General features: G+C 44.1%; 1 protein-coding gene across 1 annotated transcript in view; it reads left to right on the top strand.

The window, feature by feature from the left end:
* The window catches only part of FILIP1 (filamin A interacting protein 1), a 201,694-nt gene that overhangs the window by 146,801 nt on the left and 37,504 nt on the right, over nt 1-17,389 (top strand). Inside the window, exons 3-4 of the mRNA XM_068985182.1 lie at nt 1,674-1,847; nt 10,203-10,381. Of these exons, the coding sequence (XP_068841283.1) occupies nt 1,674-1,847; nt 10,203-10,381 (353 nt within the window). The remainder of the gene's footprint in view (nt 1-1,673; nt 1,848-10,202; nt 10,382-17,389) is intronic.

The following is a 17,389-nucleotide window of genomic DNA, read 5'->3' as shown; positions in this document are numbered from 1 at the left end:
TAGCTCCTTTCTTTAGAATGCTGTGATAATGAGCCAGGTTTATGATTTAAAATCCACCATTAGCATAACACAGGGGAAAAAATCTCCACCACTGTCACAGACTGAAATTCTGTTGCTTCCAGTTTGTTCTTTGGTACAAGCTGGGATAGCTTCCGAGCTTTCTGGATGGTGAGCAGGGGTGGTACCACAGTCCAGCGTCTATTCTGTCCAGTCTTCTGGCCTCACACCACACAGGTGTTGAATTCTTAGTCGCTCAGCCTAACAATTTAGACTGACTCTTTGTCTGACTCTTTGCGACCCCAGGGATTGTAGCCTACCAGGCTCCTCTGTGGGAGAAGGCAATGGCACCCCACTCCAGTACTCTTGCCTGGAAAATCCCATGGGTGGAGGAGCCTGGTGGGCTGTAGTCCATGGGGTCGCTAGGAGTCGGACACGACTGAGCAACTTCACTTTCACTTTTCACTTTCATGCATTGGAGAAGGAAATGGCTACCCACTCCAGTGTTCTTGTCTGGAGAATCCCAGGGACGGCAGAGCCTGGTGGGCTGCCGTCTATGGGGTCACACAGAGTCGGACACAACTGAAGCGACTTAGCAGCAGCAAGGATGAAGTCAGGTATACGACCAAATGGGAGTACATTTAGTAAATGTCAGTTCCATCATAGCTACCAGATATATTTGTATTATGTGATGCGGACCATAGCCAATAGGACTGAAAGCCTATAATCATGTGGTTTTCTCAAGAGCGTCAACAAGACTCTAAAATTTTGCTAAAAAAACAAAAGAACAACTCCAATTCCACCAACCTGACTCCTCTGACTGGCAGTCTGGATATCACAGGAGTTAAATTTCATATACATGTTTATGTATGGCTGAGTCTCTTTGCTGTTCACCTGAAACTACAACATTGTTAATCGACTATGTGAGTGAAGTGAAGTCGCTCAGTTGTGTCCGATTCTTTGCGACCCCATGGAATGTAGCCTACCAGGCTCCTCCCTCCATGGGATTCTCCAGGCAAGAGTACTGGAGTGGGTTGCTGTTTCCTTCTCCAGGGGATCTTCCCTGATACCCCAATACAAAATGCTTTCGGTATTATTAAAAAAAATTTTTTTTCACCTTCAAGTGGGAATACATTAAATTGAGAAGCCCCACCCAGCATCATGTGAGCTGCCAACCATGTGTTACTGTGCAAGATGAATCACTTGATGGGAAACAGGAAATCGCTAATAAAGGTTGTTTTTGTTAATTACACATGGAGTAAGAACCAGAAGGGGAGAGAACAGGGTTTTATTTTAAGCCAGATTTGAGTACTATATTGAGGGCATAAATAGAAAACTTTACATCGTCGTTGACCTCATGAGCACTGAAATGAGCTAAGTACCCCCAGGAGCAGTCCTGCCCCTTCTCAGAATCATTGCTACTTACAGCAATATGTAGTTAATATTAGCACAAACCCTCTTCTCTGCTTGCCTGCTTCCTAGCAACCTGAAGCAGAGTATCTGCTTGCCAATCTGCTTTTGGTAAAAAAAAAAAAAAGAACAAAAAGCACCCAGTGGATTTGCCAATAACCGTGACGAGACACGGGATGTATTCAATAAACTCCGTGTTGATTTTGTGAGCCCTGCAAAGGATACATGTTGTCAACCGTCTGACCTTGCTGTGCTTTCTATCACAGGCCAGGGAAGATGTGATCCACATGCTGAAGACGGAGAAAACTAAGCCGGAGGTTTTGGAGGCTCATTACGGGTCTGCGGAGCCAGAGAAAGTGCTCCGGGTCCTGCACCGAGACGCCATCCTGGCCCAGGAGAAGTCCATAGGAGAAGATGTGTATGAGAAACCCATCTCAGAGGTAAAAACTTACCCCGACAAGTCCCCGAGCAGGGACCCTCAAAGGGAGGTCTCCGCATCCTTCCATTTGACACACTTCAACATTTCCTTTCAAAGGCAAACATTTCTTTCAGATGCCCTATTCCCTGGTGGCTAAGATGGTAAAGAATCTGCCTGCAATGCAGGATACCTGGGTTTGATCCCTGGGTCAGGAAGATCCCCTGCCGAAGGGAATGGCAACCCACTCCAGTATTCTTGCCTGGAGAATACCATGGACAGAGGAGTCTGGTGGGTTATAGTCCATGGGGTTACAAAGAGTCAGACAACTGACTAACACTTTCACATGCAATCTAGAATTAAAGTATAATTTAATAATTCATGAATTATTGTGGATACAGTTCACTGATAAGAATTGTAGAAGTATTTTCTTAAATATACTTAAAGTCCAAAATATATTTCTCATGTGGTTATGATAGTTACCTGCTCTTCAGTTTTTTATTCTTTTATTTCTCCAACAGGTTATATGTGTAAAAATTTGAGGTGCTTATGGGTTTTAGCATTGCATTTTCAGATTATTATCAAACTGGTAGCCTAAAACTAAATTGGTTTTATTATTGATATTTATGGTTATAAAGCCACTTGGTTTTTATATCTTATAAAAGACTTGGTCATAATTTAAATGGTCTCATGTGAGTGGCTAAAACATAAAAGTTGAGGCAAAATCCCAATGGAAGGTTTAGAGCAGGGAATCTAATAGAACAATATTTAATCATTTTTATACAGGATTGTCTTAGAAACTATTGCTGTTAATTACTCATAATAGTACATGTTAAAATACTCTCACATCAAAATTGGATTTGGATGCAGAACCAGGGAACAATTGATAGATCTAGCCAAACTGACCCTTTGGAATTCATGTAAAAAAATCATAGATGTGAAATTACCATTATAAATGAATAATGAACACAGAAATTAAAATATGAAGCAAGTTGTTGTAATTTAACTTAAGACAAGCCTTTGCAGCAACTCAGTTTGAAAGATCTCAGAAAGATCTGCTTTAGAAAGTAGTCACAAAAGATTGATGGCTCCACAATTTTATAATTTCTGCAACAAGAATGAACTGGAGCTCTGTTCTCATCTTTTCTGTAAACAATAAGAGATAATTATATGATAGGATGGGCTTCCCAGGTGGGGCTAGATGTAAAGAACCCACCTGCCAATGCAGGAGACATAAGAGACGTGTGTTCCATCCCTGGGTCGGGAAGATCCCCTAGAGGAGGGCATGGCAACCCACTCCATATTCTTGCCTGGAGAATCCCATGGACAGAGGAGCCTGGCAGGCTATATAGTTCATAAGGTCACAGAGTCAGACACGCCTGAAGCGACTTAGCACGCATGCATATTATGATAGGATAGAGTCAACTGGCTGGATCCAATTTCACATCTGAGATTATCCACAGTGATTAGCTGCCTGTGGCTTGGGCAGGTCACTTCAGCTCTTTTAGCTTTGGGGTTCTCTGTCACGTGTACATCTCATAGACTTGCGAGGACTAAATGAAGCAATGACTGGAAAACTTTTAACATAGTTTCTGGAACATACCAGCTACTCAACAAATATCAGTATTTGCTGCGAGCTGAGGGTGATAATTGCTCACACTCTATCATTCCCAACTTGGAGGGATGTGAGGAGTAAAAGACATAGGGGAAAGAATCAATTTTATATTGGTATTATAACCACGTGGATTGAAGAACTCGGCTTGGTTAAAGAGCATCATTTGGGCATCTTAATTCTTTTCTCCCAAGTTAGAGCCTGGAATGACCCCTAAGGGAAGAGGTAGGCACACCCAGAATCACTGCCTTCCACCCACATAATGATGCTTCTTGGTTCCTTCTCCCCTCAACAGTCTGAAGCATTGTTCTTCCCTGGGGAGGAATGAATGACGAGGAAGAGAGAAAAACAGAAGCTACTTTTCCCAACACTGGCAAAAATGAGAGAAAGAGGATGCTGCAAGGAGAAAAGATTCCCTTCTACCATTTATAGATTTTTGGTTTCTTAACCCTTTGGGCTTTATAATCAAGTTCTTGCTACTCAGGAGCAAGGGAGTTGCTTCCAAGTTCATGATGCAAGAATCTCATATGTCACTGTTCCATTACCTCCTGGGACTATGGGCAGACAGCCTAGCTCTTGTTCCTAGAAGTCATGCTGTATTTGCATGCGTCTGTGTTAATTCAGTCCTGTCAGACTCTTTGTGAACCTATGGACTGTAACCCATCATGTTCCTCTGTCCATGGGATTCTCCAGGCAAGAATATTGGAGAGGGCTGCCATGCCCTCCTCAAAGGGACCTTCCCGATCCAGGGATCGAACCTGTGTCTCTTATGTCTCCTGCATTAGCAGGTGGGTTCTTTACGGTGAGAGCCACCTGGGAAGCCCAGAAGTCATGCTGTACCTCAAGCCAAAAACCACTGCTCATTCTACTTTTCATACCAAATTAGGCCCAACTAGGTCATCCAACAGAACCCACTAAAGGCTAAGCAGTGAACCCAATATGGTAGATCCCCCCCCTTGCCAGGTATCTGGGGAGAAATTAAACAGAGAATATTAAATCCCCCAGAACTTCCTTGTACATTAAATTATAAGATATCAAAATTCTTAATTCTTAAGCAAAATTTCAAAGAAATTAAGCTTTCAGTTTCTTTCCTTCCCAAATTCTTATTCTGCTTAGCCTTAGCCAGAGAGATTTTAATCTGAGGCATTTTCAAAGATGAAAGTCTTTGAAAGTCTTCATCTTTCAAAGATGAAGTCCTCTATTCTGTTTATTCAAAGAGGCTGAATATTATTAGGACACATGCAGTTACCATAGTATCAATCTCACATTCATAAATTATTAAAAATGCAAGAAAAGCCGCAGCTCCAAGGTCAATTTATCTCAAGAGGAATGATATTTCTTGACCTCAGGACTCAGCATAACACAGACTCATGTTAGTTTTACCAAGACTGAAGTAGAGATTTCAGGGATGTCTGAGGAAAGGAGTGTGGATAGAGGAAATCTTTAGTTCCGACAGGATGCCAGTCAGCATGGGGGCAGCTGTCACCGTCAGACGGAGTCTGCCACCACCAAGAGCTTAATAACTGTGGGGCATGGCGAATCTTGGGTGGGGTGGAGGAATCTGATTGCGTGTACTATCCTTGCCCTCAGTGACACTTGAAACACATCTCTCTTTTTTAAGTTTAGGGATGTTTGAGTGGTGACATCCTACATGCCTAGGTCTTCCCACCTGCATGTTTAAAACCTCTAAAATCATTTGCTTTTTTCATTCACAATGCCCAGAACTAGGCAGCCCATCTCATACCAGTGGTTTTTCCTACTGCGCCCTTATCTCAGGCGGTAGTACCCCTTCTCCCAGGTGACTTTCTGAAACCTGCCTGTCTTGGTGCCGAGTGGGAACCATACCTTACCCAGGTGACCATTCCTCAGAACTTCCCTTCTCTCTGGTGTCTGAACTTTCTAATTCTTAAGTAACGTGTCCTACTCAAGGCAACAAAAGAATTTCCTTTTGTCACAACTTTTCTCCAGTAGGAAGGCTCAGCTGAATTTTACTGTTATTGTTGTCTTCAACATTTTGACTAGATTTTCAAATGGTCCCCCTCTTCCTTGATCACTGTTTTAGGGACTGTACAGTTTTTTCCTTTTTCTTTTTTTTGCCTCTACTTACCCTATGGTTTCAGGCTTCCCAGGTGGTGCTAGTGGTAAAGAATCCACCTGCCAAGGCAGGAGATTCAAGAGACGTGGGTCCATTCCCTGGGTCAGGAAGATCCCCTGGCATAGAAGATGGCAACCCACTTCAGCATTCTTGTCTGGAAAATTCCATGGACAGAGGAGACTGGCAAGCTACAGTCAAAGGAGTTACAAAAGAGTCAGACACGACTGAGCAACTGAGCGTGCACACACACACACACACACACACACACACACCCTATGCTTTCAGACCCAGACATTTGTTTTCTGTATATTACCTTCCACATTGTGCATCGTGTGGTCACCCTCCATGAGAGAAGCAAAACCAAGGAGTAATGAGTCTGCCAAGAGGAACCCTTGTTTAACACAAATCTTATCTACGTTTACTTTCTTGAGTTGGATGATCCCCTCTAAGGAGTTTTTCCACAACACACCTGTGCTTGGACACACCTGCTGCTGTCCTGCCCCACTCCCCTTTCACTTCTCTCATCTTTCCCTCAAAATCTACATCTTTAAGTTTCTTGTGCGTGTTCACTCAGAGCCCATCTGCGATAGCTGACACCCTGAGACTCTCCCCAAATTGTTTCAAATATCCTACCCTGATCTTTTCAAGTTTTAATTCTTAAGTTTGTCTACATGTTATGTAACCAGTTTGAATAGCTGTTGCAGTCTGCAAGAGAGGGGCCCCGTGTGATCTCATGAAGAACCTCCGCAGTTTTACAGCGTGCTCCTCAAATGTTTCCTGGATCCTGACTCCATCTATTCTTGGTGAAGGCGGGTGTCATGTTGCTCTGCTCTCTAGGCTCTCCAGCCTCTTCTTCCTCTGTCACCCACTGTGATTCAACAAAGACTAAAATATCTCCTTTTCTATAGCCTTATCTTTCAGAGCATTTAGATCCATTTTCCTTCTGTGTAAATACACTTTGGTCTTTTAGGACCTCCCATTTCCTTTCAAGTAGATTTCTTGCCTCCTAAATTCCTTAATATTCTTCCCCTTAGCCCTATGTTGATAACAGATTAAAAATCAGTTCCTAAATCATGATTCTTTCATCTGAAACATACTGAAATTTCTCCCCATCTCAAGTCTCTGAACTTCTCCACCAACTTGATTCAGGTACACTCTTTTCTCAGTAAATCTTGGCTTTTGGTGCTATGATGATCTCATTCAATTTTCATTCCACCTCCATCCAAGTGGAAGCTACATTTCCAAAGGAATCGGTGCCCGTTTCACTTTCACTATTCAGTAATAAGAACTCTCGTTCCTCTGTGGTTGAGCCACCGTTTGGAGCCTGAAAACCAAAAGCCATGGGACACAGTGTACACAATTAATGAATCTACAGAGCTCACAGTTATGGGAGGCGGTCTTCAGAGTCCCAGGACAAGCCACACAGATACAGGGGGTTAGTCCACCTCAGCGCTCTCCTAGGAGCTGCGTGCCGTTCCAAACAAAGTAACGAGTCACAGGGTCTGGCCCGGCTGCTCTATCGCTACGCATGTCAGTTCTTACATCCAGAATTCAAAACTGAAAGCTAAATCCTCACATGCTAATGCTTTGTTGCCAAAGAGGAATTTACTAGCTTTGCAGTTTAAAATCTGGGTGTGTGGTTCTGGGTGGAAAATGCAGTGTACACATCAGCATCTCAGCATCCTTCTATAGGCATTCAGGGACAAAAAAGACCGTCTTCCTGATTATGCAGTCAGTACCGAGGTCAAGCAATGCTGATGCAGGTGAGGTGAACATGGCCCCTGACACCAGCCACTTAGGGGCCTAGCCCCAGCGTGGTAGCTGCTGAGAACAGAACAGCCAAAGGCCCACAGGGACAGAACATATTTAAGCTAGGGCCGAGCGGTCCCACCTAGGCTGCCCCAGAGCAATTAATATCAGCATACGCTGTGTTTTCTCTAGATGCCCCGACAATGTGTCTCTCTCTGGATATTTCAGTCAACCATCCAATTAACAACGCCCCCATCTTCTCCTCTTTTGAAAGGATGGAGGAATGACTGCAGGAGTCTGACATGTGACTTGAAAGATTAGCTTTAGCATTGACATAAATAGACAGATCACCACCACCAGGTTCCTGTTAGCTTCTCTCCTAAACTTTGGAGGGAGCCAAGAGGGAGAGTTTGAATCCTCAGAGCACAGAGTAGCATTTTATGTAGACAGGGTCAAAACTGAGAAATGAAAAGGCTGGACTTCTAATGCCCAGCTCCCTGTCCCAAATACAACCTTCAAAGATGTCACCCTTCCTTCATTAGGGAGGAGTGGGTCAGGGTATCAAGAAACAGGTAGAAGCTGTTCTTCCAAATAGTCCCAAAAGGAGGGAAGGCCTTACTTTACAACAAAGTTGTTGTTCAGCCGCTTGGTGGTGTCTGACTCTTTGTGACCCCACGGCCTTGCAGCACAGCAGGCTTCCCTGTATTTCACTAACTTCTGGAGTTTGCTCAAACTCATGTCTATCGAGTTGATGATGCCATCCAACCATCTCATCCTCTGTTGCCACTTTATCCTCCTTGCCATCAATCTTTCCCAGCATCAGAGTCTTTTCCAATAAGTCGGCTCTTCTCATCAGGTGTCCAAAGTATTGGAGTTTCAGCTTCACGAAGTCAGAAGGATCAAAAAGGGGAAAGAGTTGCTCCTTCCACATTTCTGATGATGTTCCAGCAATGCTTGACAAATTCTATAGCATGTGGTAAAAATCACACTTGTGGAGAGACGCAGAGTGCTTGGGGAGAATATTTTGTAATCGGAGCTGTCTCAGTGAGAAAGTCTCTTGTACAGACTGTCCCATTAACACTGCAGAAATTTATCAGAACGCATAAAAGTACAATTAGCCTCCCTGATGATCTCAGGCATGACAGGCCACCAGGTAGCCTGGGTTTCACCAGTCTGTTGGTCACATGCTCTTAGGCAAGGGGGGTGGAGGTCTAATCAGAAGGCACTGAGGATTGTGGGGGTAATCTCTCTTTTACTTTGGGCCCCATAAATGATTCATTCACAATGAAGGGATATATACAATTGTGGAGGGAACCTCAGATCCTCCTTATGACTGAAGGGCAAACATGGAACATCCAAGGAATAGCTCTGGAGCTGACCCCCACGGAGCTACTCCACCGAGTCTTACGGAGTTGGCTGTGGGATTAAGAATGGGTCCTAGGACTTCCCTGGTGATCCAGCGGTTAAGAATCCATCTGCCAATGTAGGGGTCACAGGTTCGATCCCTGGTCCGGGAGGACACCACACGTGGCAGGGCACCTAAGCCAGTGTGCCACAAGTACTGGGCCCATGCTCTAGAGCCCATGCTCGCCAACAAGAGAGGCCACTAAAATGAGAAGCTCAAGCACCACAACTAGAGAGTAGCCCCTGCTTTCCACAATTAGGGAAAGGCTGCCCTCAGCAACACAGATCCAGCACAGCTAAAAAAAAAGAATGGATCCTAAATATGTCTGATTCACCCAGAGCAGTGACTCTCAACAGCGGGGTTGGGGTGGGCGGGGCATGGGGACTTTCCCTTCAGGTGACATCTGACAATGTTTGTGGAAAGCTTTGTCACAACTGCAGGTTTTAGGACCAGCGTCTAGAGGTCACAGGCCAGGGATGCCGCTGACCGTCCTCCAGTGCACAGGAAATAAGAATTAATTGGCCAGAAATGTCATTAGTGCTGAGGGTTGTGAACTCCTGCACCAGGGTTTGGAGAGGAGAGTAGGATGAGGAACTATCAGTACTGTAAGATTGGGTCCTATTCAACAAACATTTACTGAACACTTACATTGTCCCAAGCTCTGTGTTAAGCACCGGGAACTAAAAAGATGATCCAGCCATGGTCCCTGAGAGATCTTAGAGCCTGGCCAGAGACATAGGCACAAAAAGCTCTGTAATATTTTTTAAGATCTCTTAGTTTGAGATATGTGCTCTCCACAAATTCTGAGACTCTCCCTATATTTAGTATCTCTTAAAAGGAGAGGATTGTGGGTCCTTCACATACTTTTCCTAGAAATTCGCTTAACTACAGGCTTAAAAAAAAAAAAAGGTTGCAATGATGATAATTTCATTCTACCAGGGGAGGAATTTGGTACATGTGCCTGCCGAGCTCTTTATTTTTGTGAGATTAGGTGGGATGCTCTTCTCTTTATTTCTGAGTACAGGGCTTTGCACTGTCTCATCGAAACAGTGAGTCTGTTTAGGAACCACACACAGGTTCATAGAAAAAAGATCAAAGGCCAGAAGTTACTACAGCTTTACCACCGCTAGTTCATACAGTCAGCTGACCTAGAGAACATGATGGAATAGGGGGGAAAGCAGAGACTAGCAGACCCCATGCCCTCCCCTTCAGGTAATAAATCACTGTTCTTCGTTGCTCAGTCATGTCCCACTCTTTGCGAGCCCATGGACTGCAGCCAACCAGACTCTTCTGTCCATGGGATTCTCCAGGCAAGAATACTGGAGTGGGTTGTCATGCCCTCCTCCAGGGGATCTTCCCGACCCAGGGATCGACCCAGGGCTCCCTCATTGCAGGCGGATTCTTCACCATCTGAGCCACCAGGGAGGCCCTGATAAATCAAGAGACAAATGATTATTTATTTAGAGTCGTATGTAAATGAAATAAAATATTAAGCTCTTTCCCATGTTGGCTTACTCAGCTGGACAGACTCGAGGAAAAGCAGAAGGAAACCTACCGGCGCATGCTCGAGCAGCTGCTTCTGGCTGAGAAGTGCCACAGGCGCACGGTGTACGAGCTGGAGAACGAGAAGCACAAGCACACGGACTACATGAACAAGAGCGACGATTTCACCAACCTGCTGGAGCAGGAGCGGGAGAGGTAACTGCGCATGCGCATGTTCGTCGCGGGGGCCCGTGCTCCCATCCTGACCCCTTCCCGCCAGGGGTCAGATTTCCATCCAGTGACTCCGGGGCCTAATTCCTAACTTCTGAATGGTTTGCAGAGAGTGAGACAGACTTTGCCTGGAACTATTAATGTGACCATGTTGGGGGTTCATACAAGCATGACAACACACTGATGTGAAAAGCCAGAAAGCCATGTTCAGGGAGCTTCCATTTTAACTTGATCAACGAAGCACCTCCGTTTGAAAAGCCTCTCTACTAATTGCCGTTTGTTAGAAATAATCTATTTTTCCTCTTTGGGGTTAAAATCCACTTCTTCGGAGAAACAAATTACTTGTTTAAACAAATTTAAAAATTTAACCATTTATTAATAAAATGAATCCTATCCATTCTTAACACGGTTATGGAAAATCTTACTATTTGGTTGTTATAAATTACTTAACTAGAATTACCTGTTTAACTTTCTCAGGGTTGCGTACCTCTTGAAACTCAGTGTAAAACACAACAAATTTAAAAATTCAGTGTATGTGTGCTAGTTGCTTAGTCGTGTCCGACTCTTTGCAACCCCACAGACGTCAAATATGTAGGTAGTTTTCCTAGAGCAGGGGTTGCCACATTTGAAGCAGAAACTTCAAATAGAAAGGCTTTGATACTATCCAGCTTTTTCAGCATCTTCTTTTTAGCTTATTCTTTTCCTTTTCCTTCCTTCAGCTGAATGGTAACATCTGTGAATTCCACGATCTTTGAACCAATAACATTGAATCGTGATGCTTTGAGTTACCAACCGTGTCCGCGTCTGTGTTTAGGGCTTGCAAATAAGAGCCATGTGGAAAGAGCTTCACTGGTCCCAGCTTTGCTGTGTCTGTTTAGTTACAAAAAGGAGATCTGATCTTCCCATATTAGTTTATTTGTAGAAAAAGTTATTCTGATAACAGAGTAATTAAAAGCCTGAAACAGAATAGGTTTGTGTTAAAATTTTTGGAAGTTATTGGTTATGTTTACTCATTATTGGACTTGGCACATCCCTTGAGGGAGGAGAAATGGATGAGGGAGCAATGGCTGAAGTAGCACGTGTAATACCCTCTTCTTACGGTGTAGCTGGTAAAAAGTCAGCTTTCCAATGCAGGAGACACAGGGGACACAGATTCCATCCCCAGTGGAGGAATAAACTGCAACCCACTCCATTCTTGCCTGGGAAATCCCATGGACAGAGGAACCTGGTGCACGCATGCATGCGCCTGCACATACACACACACACCCCGTTTTTTTACGCCTGTCTTCTGTTCCGAGAGGCTCAAGTTTAGCAACTTCTTGTTTGGATAAATAGATGGTCTAATTTGATATTTTGGGGAAACCAACCAGAATAAACTCCACCTCCTCAACTTCTATGAACTTTCCAACCTCAAGTATAAGTAGTGAAAACAAGATTTTAATGTTGTTGTAAAGTCACGTATATCTAGGTGTCTTGTATTGGACTGTGGTCAGCTAATAATACCAACTTATTTGATATTTCTTTTAAAGATCTGAAATCAAATAATTTTAGAGAACAGTTGTGTGAATTATTTTTTGATCTGTTTGTAAACCATTTGGTCTAGAATCAGGTATGTCTGCTTTTTTCTGCAATTTCCCGCCTAAGCTAAATGCCTGAGGTGAATTCACCTACAGTGGTTGATATAAATGAAGCATGTGGATGGAGAGATTGTACTTACCTAGTTGTTTCTTTTTCTTTCTTTTCCTAATTTTTGTGTATTATGAGAATCATGGAAATAATCACAGTTGATGGAGAGCTTTATAGTTCACAAAATACTTTTATAGTCATTATACAATGAGCTTGTCCCAAGTGTATTTATTTTCTAACTTCATGTTGACCAATTAGAGACTGACAATTCCAATTCCGCATCCCTCCATTGGAGTTGTTTAATTTTACTAGAGCAAGTACACAATAATCTCTCATGAGCAAAGTGTCGTGTGTGTGCTTGCTGTCACTTCAGTTGGGTCTGACTCTTTGTGACGCTATGGACTGTAGTCCCCCAAGCTCCTCTGTCCATGGGATTCTTCAGGCAAGAATACTGGAGTGGGTTGCCATTTCCTCCTCCAAAAGTGCTGTGTAGAAGGTTTTAAAAATAAAAATTGCATTTAAAAATTATATGCCTCAAGCTGTTTTTCATAGTAATACACTGATGACCACTACTGGGATAGGTCGCCAAAAGTACATGCTTATCCAACTACTCTATGGCTTTGAAATAGTATTTTTGACTCAACAGGTTAGACTTCAGTGCTTTATATATTTTCCTGTCAGTGTTCCTGTCCAGGCCACCCCCCGACTGGTTGCCAGCGCACATGCTGTGGGTCCACGCTCAGCAGACACTCATTATGCTAAATTAGCCACCCTCACTAGGAGGACTGTGGTAACTTAAGGTGGCATTCTCTGCATTTCTCTGTGTTCTGAAGCAGCCACAGTGACTGGCTTTGCTGAATTCCTGGAGCAGTGAAGCCTTTAGGATTTTCTCAAAGGTCAGGCCTGGGAATCCTGCTGCCCTTTGGAAGCAGCCCTACTAAATCTGCTTGGGGTTAAATCCTTCTTTGAAGTAAGTGATCATAATTAGATCTGCTTATGGGGGCTGGCAGTTTGCTGACCTGGGGCTTGCTTTCCTGTGGGCAATGTCACCAGGGGCCTGTCCCCCGCAGGCCCTGGGCCATGACTCAGGGAGGCCCCAGCGCCCCAAGTGGCTGCCGCACCTGGACTACAGTTGACGGAGAGCTGGCTTTTCCGAGCCTGAGTGGAGTCCCGGCATAGACTATTCCGAGTACTTCATTTGCTTTTTTGTTTTGCTCTTCCTTCCCTCTTTCTCCAGAAAAGTCCCTTTTGTGAGGGAAAAAAAAGGGAAGACAGAAAGAGAGCCAAGAACTTTCCTTCAGAAACGCTTCCCTTTGTTTTTCCTGTGAGCATGAGTCGGGGAAGGAAAAAAGTGAGACTTGAGATAAGCCCAGGTGGTTTGCTCCTTAGAATCACCCAGCTTCTACAGCAGGTGGGGCTCTGCAGGCTGCATCCATCTAGACAGCTTTCTGATTAGGTGGTGGCCAGAGGAGGGGGTGCAAAGCCAGGGGACTCGCCAGACACGCACGGCACCTAGGCTCCATTGTGTGTGCTTGTCCTACACTTGAAACACCCCTGATGCTGGGAAAGACTGAAGGCAGGAGGAGAAGGGAATGGCGGAGGATGAGATGGTTGGATGGCATCACCGACTCAATGGACATGAGTTTGAATAAACTCCGGGAGTTGGTGATGGACAGGGAGGCCTGGTGTGCTGCAGTCCATGAGGTGGCAAAGTGTCAGACAAAACTGAGCAACTGAACTGACTCTGTGTTTCTCACATCCTCTGGAAAATGGTTAAAAATAATAAAAAGGGACCCAGGCAGATAGTGGAGAAGGCAATGGCACCCCACTCCAGTACTCTTGCCTGGAAAATCCCATGAACGGAGGAGCCTAGTAGGCTGCAGTCCATGGGGTTGCGAAGAGTCAGACACGACCGAGCAACTTCCCTTTCACTTTTCACTTTCATGCATTGAAGAAGGAAATGGCAACCCACTCCAGTGTTCTTGCCTGAAGAATCCCAGGGACGGGGGAGCCTGGTGGGCTGCCGTCTATGGGGTCGCCCAGAGTCGGACACAACTAAAGTGACTTAGCAGCAGCAGCAGCAGCAGCAGGCAGATAGGATCAGTAGCAATCAAGATTCAGAGAAATCCTTGGTTAAAAAAAAAAAAGCTTTGGCTTAATGAGCATTGCAAAAGACTTCTGAGGTCAGCCCTTCCAAGTCTCTCATTCTACAGGTTGAGTAACTGGGGCCCAGGATAAATGACGTGGCTCAACTGAGACCACAGAGCAGACCACTGGGCCAGCACTGTTGTACGAGTGAGTCCCTTGTGCAGAATGGCTTGTTTTATGTTTTCTTCGTATGTGTAGGCTCCCCACCTCCAAGCTCTTATGTCCAAACTATGACACAGAATCTTATTAATAAAAGGCAGAATTATGGTTATCAGGAGGATATAAGCAGATATTTTAGGACCAGTGGTGTCTTTAGATTGTCAAGATAGGAGAAGCTTTGGAACAGCATCTGTTGGAAGGAGCAGCCTGGGGACTTGTTTTGGAGCAGAGTTTGAGTAGCACACTCCACTTCTGGTGCATTCTGATGGGAGACTGACGCTGGTTATAGCGCAGGTAAATAAAGCACCCCTCCAAGCTACCCCAATGCTGTGGCCACTGACCGGGACCCTGAAAGTGTAAAAACTAAGGAAGCAGAAGTTAATTTTCACTTTTCAGAAGTTGTTAAATTCATCCTATATAAAAATTTCACAAATTAAGTGCCTAACATGGCCAATATATTTCTCTGGGCTTCCTTTACTCTAAATCAAAAGACTGATCATAATCTACTACCATCATTTACTTCATGTTTATTTTTACAAATAGTTACAGTTATATTCCCAAGTTGGGAATAATTATATTCCCAAATCAAAAAGTGAAAATAGCATAAAAAATGCACTCGCTTAGCTAGCACTATTTACAATATACATGAAAGTATCCTTCGTTGCATTAAGATTAGATAAAGACCATTTTTAACTGTTATATTCTCCATATTTTGAGTCAGCTTGACCTTAGAAGACATAATTCTGAGCACATGAGATCACCCTCCGAGTTTATAACTTTATTCTCTGTATGAACTGAAAAACTGGTAATTTTAATCATGCACTGCTCTAGGGCTCAAGAATGTCAGAATACAGAGAATACAGTTACATCAAAAAGTAGTTTGGAACTTACAGAAATATTTTTGAGGGGGATGTATGTACATGTTTGTGTGTGTAAATTACGTGAGGAGGGCTGTCTTAAATCTTTAACCAGAGTTATGAATTTGAAAGCTTTTGGATTCTATAGGCTCAACTGGGCCTATATAAATAATTACATCATCGTGTAGTATTGCAGCAAGCCTTCCAAGTATAGGTTTGATTTTTTAAAAAAACTACAAACCAGCATCTCAAGAGAAATCTCTTCACTAGTGCATGCAGGAGCAGGGGCCTGATAAAGGGGAAATTTTCAAGCCCTGTTCTGATGGTGCTCCTTTCGGCCTGGCAAGCGGGGACAGGCTGCACCATTGCTCTCGCCTGTGTCCAGGAATGACCGGAGCAGGTTTGTGGAGTCGCTCTAGTGGCCTGGGATCCTGGGAGGTATTCTCGGCCCACGTTATAGAAGACGCGCATCTGGTTCCCTGGCACATTTCCCTTAAGTTTCTCCGATTTAGCTGCCTTATCTCTATCACAATAAAATGGACTTTTCTCCTTGGTAGCACTTTGTAGAAAAGTATCGCTGCTGATATGTAAACCATCAAGTTTGATCACACAGACAGTAATCGATAGGTGGGAGGTATTGGCAGGAAACAGCAGAGCCTTCTTGTCTGTGCTTAGCCCGAGGCTTTATGCTGCTCATTAGTGGGTTAGCTGTCATTGACACCCCTGATACACTGGACACACACACGTCTTGTTTAATCCTTATAAAACTGTATGAAGGGACTTCCATGGTGGTCCTGTGGTTAAAAAAGAAAAAAATCTGCCTGCCAATGTGGTTTCAATCCTTGGTCCGGAGAGATTCTACATGTTACGGGTCACCTAAGCCTGTGCAGCACAACTGCGGCTGAGCCGCTGCTCTAGAACCCGTGCTGCACAGCAAGGGAAGCCACCGAAGAGAGAAGCCCCTGACCACAGCCGGGAGTAGCCCCCGCTCTCTGAAACTAGAGAGAGCTGGCACACAGCAAAGAAGACCCAGGGCAGCCAAATTAACGAATTAAACATAGATAAATAAATCTTTTAAAACTGTATGAAGTGTAGTGACTATCCCTAGAAGATGGGAAAGCAGACTAAATTCCTTCCACCAAGGTCACTTGCCAACAGTTAATTGGAAGAATCAATGTTTGAACTGAATTTCTTACAGTAAAAACTGACAACAACAAAAGAAACCTTTTCCACTTCCAAGTTCTTATCTTCTGATTGAAATGAACACCTCATTTCTCCAATGTTTGGAGGAAGCAAAGATGACCTAAAATGTTGATTCCTTGGATGGCACATTCATTCTGTCTGTGGGTTCGGGATTCAAATTCATAGACTTTAACTTGTCATGAGATATGCCACTTACCACTCCAGTACTCTTGCCTGGAAAATCCCATGGATGGAGGAGCCTGGTAGGCTGTAGTCCATGGGATCACTAAGAGTCGGAAACGACTGAGCGACTTCACTTTCACTTTTCACTTTTCACTTTCATGCATTGGAGAAGGAAATGGCAACCCACTCCAGTGTTCTTGCCTGGAGAATCCCAGGGACGGGAGAGCCTGGTGGGCTGCCGTCTATGGGGTCGCACAGAGTCAGATGCGACTGAAGCGACTTAGCAGCAGCATCAATATCCTACTGACTAAGAAAATTACTAGGAATAGACAGCTTCTAAGAAAGGAGAGGAATTAGAATTCAGAGACTCAATCACAGTTTGACAGTTGACCTTCTGAAACGATGCCAGGACCAAACTCCACCTTCCAATTCCTCTTACCCTTGTGATATGCAAATCCTAATGGAAAATGTGATTGAAATGATGGAGGTTGAGGTGATTTAGACTTCGCACAGCTAGGGCATTTGTGTTGAGGGGTAAGTGGGAACTGTGTAAAGGAAGTGATGTGTCTTACTTAAAGGGACCAGTCAATCAGTGACTCAGATAACTTCCCAAAGTTGCAAGATGGAAAAGGAGTTGGTCCTCTGAAAAGACCCCAGTCATTAACCTATCTACTATTAGCACTTGGAACTAGGAGCCTGCTACTCATCCTGAACTGGGCACTCCATGGATGAAATATGAATAAGCCCGCTAAAAATGCCCTTGAGGTTCATTTCACCAGATCCCAGCTATACAAAAATGCCAAGCCTTCAGTGGATGCAATTGTTTTCCAAACTTTGT

Source organism: Capricornis sumatraensis, chromosome 13, assembly GCF_032405125.1.
Source record: "Capricornis sumatraensis isolate serow.1 chromosome 13, serow.2, whole genome shotgun sequence".
NCBI classification, from domain to species: domain Eukaryota; kingdom Metazoa; phylum Chordata; class Mammalia; order Artiodactyla; family Bovidae; genus Capricornis; species Capricornis sumatraensis.
The sequence above is the reverse complement of the archived record's forward strand: the minus strand, read 5'-3'. Positions and strand labels throughout refer to the sequence as shown.